General features: G+C 46.5%; 1 protein-coding gene across 2 annotated transcripts in view; it reads left to right on the top strand.

The window, feature by feature from the left end:
* thbs3a (thrombospondin 3a) overlaps positions 1-7,500 on the top strand; it is a 39,383-nt gene that overhangs the window by 21,545 nt on the left and 10,338 nt on the right. For both annotated transcript variants that reach the window (XM_078244312.1, XM_078244313.1), the window contains 5 exons: positions 757-809; positions 1,459-1,640; positions 2,619-2,797; positions 4,087-4,135; positions 5,748-5,944. In XM_078244312.1, coding sequence (XP_078100438.1) covers positions 757-809; positions 1,459-1,640; positions 2,619-2,797; positions 4,087-4,135; positions 5,748-5,944 — 660 coding nt within the window. The remainder of the gene's footprint in view (positions 1-756; positions 810-1,458; positions 1,641-2,618; positions 2,798-4,086; positions 4,136-5,747; positions 5,945-7,500) is intronic.

Genomic DNA, 7,500 nt, shown 5'->3' with positions numbered 1-7,500 from the left:
AGCGTTTAAAGACTCTATTTGTCCGTTGTTTATTTCTAAAGAAACACGACAATGTATAAAAGGCTCCATTACCTTGTAGCTCACGTTATGGCTCCGTAGCAGACGTTTTTATAACAATAGGCTAACGATTGGGTCATAACCACGAGACTTCCTGTCTCATAGTAGAGGAGTTACCGTATAGTACAGGAGAAGCTCTCAGGCAGTTTGGACTTCCATCAGCTGTTTAAGTGTAATGACTAATGTTAACTATCATTTTAGTGATCAATAATGAGCCTGTGTCTATGTTATCTCCTTACATATACCTACGCTCTCCGTCTCTGCTAGATTGGGAATGATTGAGATTTCTCTTGGCACAGCTACCAGAAGACTTCCAACTTTCAGACAGGTTGCTCACGTCACATCTACGTCTTCAAGCTCAGTTGGAGGCTGCTCAGTAACGCTCAGCCATCACCGGGAAAGAGCTTCTAATGTCCTTCACTGGTCTCCGTCCAGAGACACGGGAGCTGGTGGTCCAGTATATATACAGTCTATAATACTTCCTCTCCTTACTTCCTGCTCTGCTCCCGTCAGAACTACTACGACCACTAGAGGGCGCCGCTACTACAAACATCAATATAGGGCAGGATGATGCTGGAACTAACCACTTATGGGGGAGTTTTTCTGGGGGGGACAGTCTCCAGTTTGTTTAGTCACCCTGAAATGTGTTCTGAACCGACAGGTTTAGAAATCACAGTTTGTCTTCTCGCTGTTTTTCAGACGGACATCGACAACGATCTAGTTGGAGACGTTTGTGACACCAACCAGGACACGTATGTCTGATATACACACACATACACACATACACGTACACACACATCTACACACACATCTACACACACACACACACATCCACACACACACACACACACACACACACACACACACACACACACACACACACACACACACACACACACACACACACACACACACACACACACACACACACACACACACACACACACATATACACACACACACACACACACACACACACACACACACACACACACACACACACACACACACACACACACACACACACACACACACACACACACACACACACACACACATACACACATATACACACATACACACACACACAAAAACACACACACGTATACACATATACACACACATACACACACACGTATACACATATACACACACACAGACACACTCACACACATACATATACACACACACAAACACACACTCACACACATACATATACACACACACACACACACACACACACAAAAACATACACACACACACACACATATACACATATACACACACAAACACACACACACACACACAAACACACACACACACACACAAACACACACACACACACACACACAAACACACACACACACACAGACCAACCTGAGAGTCTTCGTCTTCCTGCAGGGATGGAGACGGCCTCCAGGACAGCAGAGACAACTGTCCAGACATCCCCAACAGCTCTCAGCTGGACTCTGACAACGACGGCCTCGGAGACGACTGTGACCACGACGACGACAATGACGGCGTCCTCGATGATTACGACAACTGCCGACTCATCGTCAACCCCAACCAGAAAGACTCCGACGGTAACAATCTGACAAACACGTCCAGAAAGACTCTCAGGGTCCTGTTTTAACGGTCTGAGGTCACGGCGTGAACACCTGCTGCAGGTGTGTTTAGGGCGTGTTGGAATCCACTTCTGCTAGTTTGACGGCGGTAAAAAAGGGTCCGTGTGCCGGGGTCATGGTTCTAAAGGGTTGACCTTAGTGTCTTCATTAATCAGAGGTGTGTTCTGGGCGTAACATGCAATCAACCAATCAGAGATCATCTCCCATTCCCTTTAAAAGCCAGGCGCGTTTGGACCTTGGAGCATTGCTGTTATGATGGAGGATCTGCACCGTAATATTTGTATTTGTAATCTTCTGCATGTGTGTGTGCTGCTGTGTGTGTGTGTGTGTGTGTGTGTGTATGTGTGTGTGTGTGCTGCTGTGTGTGTGTGTGTGTGCTGCTGTGCGTCCCTGTGTGTGTAACAAGCATAGTGTGCACGTGCTGTGCACGAGCCTAGGAGCATTTTACTAATGCTCTGTTAAAATAACAATGAAATGCTGCGTTATTGACTTTAGACCAGGTTTTTGTTGGTCAATGGTGCCATCACTTCCCACTGCCTCAAGATAGCAATACGCCCAGAATGCACCTGAACACACCTCCCTGTAAGACCAGCACGCCCAGAATGCACCTGAACACACCTCCCTGTAAGACCAGCACGCCCAGAATGCACCTGAACACACCTCCCTGTAAGACCAGCACGCCCAGAATGCACCTGAACACACCTCCCTGTAAGACCAGCACACCCAGAATGCACCTGAACACACCTCCCTGTAAGACCAGCACGCCCAGAATGCACCTGAACACACCTCCCTGTAAGACCAGCACGCCCAGAATGCACCTGAACACACCTCCCTGTTACTGTGTTTTAATTTGACCTGTGAAGCACTTTGTGACTCTGTCTCTGATAAATATATAAATATAATATATATAAATATATGAATAAACTTGACTTCCAGTGAACGGTGTCGGAGACGTCTGTGAGAACGACTTCGACAACGACGCAGTGATCGATCTGATGGACGCGTGTCCGGAGAGCGCTGAGGTCACTCTGACAGACTTCAGAGCCTATCAGACGGTGATCCTGGACCCTGAGGGAGACGCCCAGATCGACCCAACCTGGGTGGTTCTGAACCAGGTGGGTTCTCCTCGAACCCCTAAAGCAGGGGTCTTCAACGTTTTTTAAGCCAAGGACCCCTTAACTGAACGAGAGACAAAGCAGGGACCCCTACATCATATATTGTCTGTTCAGGTGCCTGTATCTGTGGGGGGCTACCTTAGTGACTCCTTTACCTATAGGCCAGTAAGCAGTGGGGATTTATATTTGCTAATAATATGTTGGATTCATGTTAAGACTTTGTATTTGGAGGCCCCCCTGCATTGACTCTGAGGACCCCCTAGGGGTCCCGGACCCCCTGTTGAAGATCCCTGCTCTAAAGCCCAGTTCAGACCAAAGATTCTGGACCAGACAAGTGTAAACTGTTGTGGAAAATCTCTTCGGTGTTCGGTTTTTATGGGTGAGCACGCAGAGGGAGGGACTGGATTCCTGTCGACTCAGCAATCCTCTTACTGCTGAGTCTGAGATTTCAGGAAAGTACTACGGTACTACGGAGGTAGAAGGAGCTGCGATTGCCTTTTAAGACAATAGAGTACTTATAATGGATCCATGTAACTGATATAATATGGAAAACAAAGTAAATATTGTATAGTATGAAAGTAAATACATACAAAGTCATCAAAGTCCAAAAAAAGTCTCTATGAAGAGGAAGAGTACAGCGATGTCAGAGACAGATTAACTAAACAGCAGCCTTGGACCTGGACAACATTTAGATGGTGATGAGAAACAGAGACAAAAACTGTAAAAAAAAATAAGACAAAAACTTGGAAAAAGACGGTAGAGAGAAGGAAGGAAGGCAAGAATAGGTCGACCCCCTGCAGTCCTCCAGAGTACCTCTAGGGGGACACGTACCCCCTGCAGTCCTCCAGAGTACCTCTAGGGGGACAAGTACCCCCTGCAGTCCTCCAGAGTACCTCTAGGGGGACAAGTACCCCCTGCAGTCCTCCAAAGTAACCATAGGGGGACAAGTACCCCCTGCAGTCCTCCAGAGTACCCCTAGGGGGACACGTACCCCCTGCAGTCCTCCAGAGTACCCCTAGGGGGACACGTACCCCCTGCAGTCCTCCAGAGTACCCCTAGGGGGGACACGTACTCCCCTGCAGTCCTCCAAAGTACCCCTAGGGGGACAAGTACCCCCTGCAGTCCTCCAGAGTACCCCTAAGGGGAACAAGTACCCCCTGCAGTCCTCCAGAGTACCCCTAGGGGGACACGTACCCCCTGCAGTCCTCCAGAGTACCACTAGGGGGACATGTACCCCCATTTGAGAAACACTGAACTAATCTGGTCTGTGAACCTTGTTTTGTCTGCAGGGTATGGAGATCGTCCAGACGATGAACAGCGACCCTGGTCTGGCTGTGGGTACGTCGTGTCTTTATTTAAAACCCATCCAGAGTCAGGGTTAGACCAGGACTTTAGACCAGCGTTGGAAGAAGTAATCAGATTACTTCAGTAAAAGTATTAATACAACACACTGTATAAATACTCTGTTACAGTGAAAATGTTCCTTAAGTAAACGTGTGTAAGTATCATCAGGAGAATGTAGTTAAAGTATTAAAACATTGTAGAAAGGGTAAAGGATCCAAACACACACACACACACACATGTCACACACGAGACACACAGTGACAGACACACAGCCATACATGCACACAGACACACACACACACACACATGACACACACACAGCACACACACACACAGCCACAGACACACACTGCTAGCACGACACACACTGTCTGTCTGATGTGTGTGAGAGAGCGCGTCTCTGTGTGCGTGTGTGTGTGTGTGTGTGTCTCTGTGTGTGCGTGAGAGCGTGTGTCTGTGATGTGTGTGTGTGTGTGCCCCTGTGTGTGTGTGTGTGTCCCTGTGTGTGTGTGTAGCATGTGTGTCTCGTGTGTGTGTGTGTGTGTGTGTCTGTGTGTGTGTGTGCTGTGTCTGTTTGTATGTATGTGTGTGTATGTGTGTGTGTGTCGTGTGTGTCTGTGTGTGTGTGTGTGTGTGTCTCTGTGTGTGTGTGTGTGTGTGTGTGTCTCTGTGTGTGTGTGTGTGTGTGTGTCTGTGTGTGTGTGTGTGTGTGCTCTGTATGTATGTGTGTGTGTGTGTGTGTGTGTGTGTGTGTCTCTGTGTGTGTGTGTGTGTGTCTCTGTGTGTGTGTGTGTGTGTGTGTGTGTGTGTGTGTGTGTGTGTGTGTGTGTGTGTCTGTGTGTGTGTGTGTGTGTCTCTGTGTGTGTGTGTGTGTGTCTGTGTGTGTGTGTGTGTGTGATGGTCTGATCCTCTCTGACTTGTAGCCGTTATATCTAGTTTACTTTAGAATAAAAACATCAGATGTTATAAAACTACATGTGTTCAGTAATCTTAATGTAAAGTAACCAGTTAAAGTAACTAGTAACTAAAGCTGAAACAGATGAATGTAGTGAGCTAACTAAAGTAACTAGTAACCAAAAGCTGGAACAGATGAATGTAGTGGAGTAACTAAAGTAACTAGTAACTAAAGTAACTAGTAACTAAAGCTGGAATAGATGAACGTAGCGGAGTAACTAAAGTAACTAGTAACTAAAGTAACTAGTAACTAAAACTGGAACAGATGAATGTAGCGGAGTAACTAAAGTAACTAGTAACTAAAGTAACTAGTAACTAAAGCTGGAACAGATGAATGTAGTGGAGTAACTAGAGTAACTAGTAACTAAAACTGGGACAGATGAATGTAGCGGAGTAACTAAAGTAACTAGTAACTAAAGTAACTAGTAACTAAAGCTGGAATAGATGAATGTAGCGGAGTAACTAAAGTAACTAGTAACTAAAGCTGGAACAGATGAATGTAGCGGAGTAGAAGTAGAAAGTAACATGAAAAGAAAAGACTCAAGTAAAGTACAAGTACCTCGACATTTGGACTTAAGTACAAGTACTGGAGTAAATGTACTTAGTTACTTTCCAGGGCTGCTTCAGACCTGACTTCTCCGTGTGTCTGCAGGCTACACGGCGTTTAACGGCGTGGACTTTGAGGGAACGTTTCACGTCAACACGGTAACCGACGACGACTACGCTGGCTTCATCTTCGGCTACCAGGACTCGTCCAGTTTCTACGTGGTGATGTGGAAACAGACGGAGCAGTCGTACTGGCAGTCGCTGCCGTTCAGAGCACTGGCCCAGCCCGCCCTGCAGCTCAAGGTACTCTGCTGTACTCTACTCTACTCTGCTGTACTCTACTCTACTCTGCTGTACTCTGCTGTACTCTCCTCTACTCTGCTGTACTCTGCTGTACTCTGCTCTACTCTGCTCTCCTCTACTGTACTCTGCCCCACTCTGCCTCCACTCTGCTGTACTCTACTCTACCCCTACCCTGCTGTACTGTACTCCCACTCTACTCTACCTGCTGTACTCTCACTCTACTCTCCCACCTGCCCTCCTCCACTGTACTCTCACTCTACCGTACCCCACTCTACTCTACTCTACCTCCCACTGTACTCCCACTCCCACTCTGCTCCACTCTCCTCTACTCCCACTCTACTGTACTGTACTCTACTGTACTGTACTGTACTCTACTGTACTCTACGCTACTCTACTGCACTGCACTCTACTCTACTCTGCCTCTACCTCCCCTACCCTCCTCTGCTGTACTCTGCTCTACTCTGCTCTACTGTACTCTACTCTACTGTACTGTACTGTACTCTACTGTACTCTACGCTACTCTACTGTACTGTACTCTACTCTACTCTACTCTACTGTACTCTACTCTACTCTACTCTCCTCTACTGTACTGTACTCTACTCTACTCTACTCTACTCTACTCTACTGTACTCTACTCTGCTCTACTCTGCTGTACTCTGCTGTACTCTACTCTATTGTACTCTACGCTACTCTACTGTACTCTACTGTACTCTACTGTACTGTACTCTCCTCTGCTGTACTCTACTCTGCTGTACTCTACGCTACTCTACTGTACTCTACTCTACTGTACTCTACGCTACTCTACTGTACTCTACTCTCCTCTACTGTACTCTACTCTACTCTGCTCTACTCTCCTCTGCTCTACTCTCCTCTACTGTACTCTCCTCTACTGTACTCTACTCTACTCTACTCTCCTCTGCTCTACTCTCCTCTACTGTACTCTCCTCTACTGTACTCTACTCTACTGTACTCTACGCTACTCTACTGTACTGTACTCTACTGTACTCTACTCTACTGTACTCTACGCTACTCTACTGTACTGTACTCTACTGTACTCTACTCTGTTGTACTCTACTGTACTCTACTGTACTCTACTGTACTCTACTGTACTGTACTCTCCTCTACTGTACTCTACTCTGCTGTACTCTACTGTACTGTACTCTACTGTACTCTACTCTACTGTACTGTACTGTACTCTACTGTACTCTCCTCTACTGTACTCTACTTTACTGTACTCTACTGTACTCTACTCTACTGTACTGTACTGTACTGTACTCTACTGTACTCTCCTCTACTCTACTCTACTCTACTCTACTGTACTGTACTGTACTCTACTGTACTCTACTCTACTGTACTCTACTCTACTGTACTCTACTCTACTGTACTCTACTCTGCTCTACTGTACTGTACTGTACTCTACTCTACTCTGCTCTACTCTGCTCTACTGTACTGTACTCTACTCTACTCTCCTCTACTGTACTCTACTCTACTGTACTGTACTGTACTGTACTCTACTGTACTCTCCTCTACTGTACTCTACTGTACTGTACTGTACT

This window comes from Sander vitreus, unplaced genomic scaffold (assembly GCF_031162955.1).
Source record: "Sander vitreus isolate 19-12246 unplaced genomic scaffold, sanVit1 ctg201_0, whole genome shotgun sequence".
In the NCBI taxonomy this organism is placed as follows: Eukaryota; Metazoa; Chordata; class Actinopteri; order Perciformes; family Percidae; genus Sander; species Sander vitreus.
The sequence above is the reverse complement of the archived record's forward strand: the minus strand, read 5'-3'. Positions and strand labels throughout refer to the sequence as shown.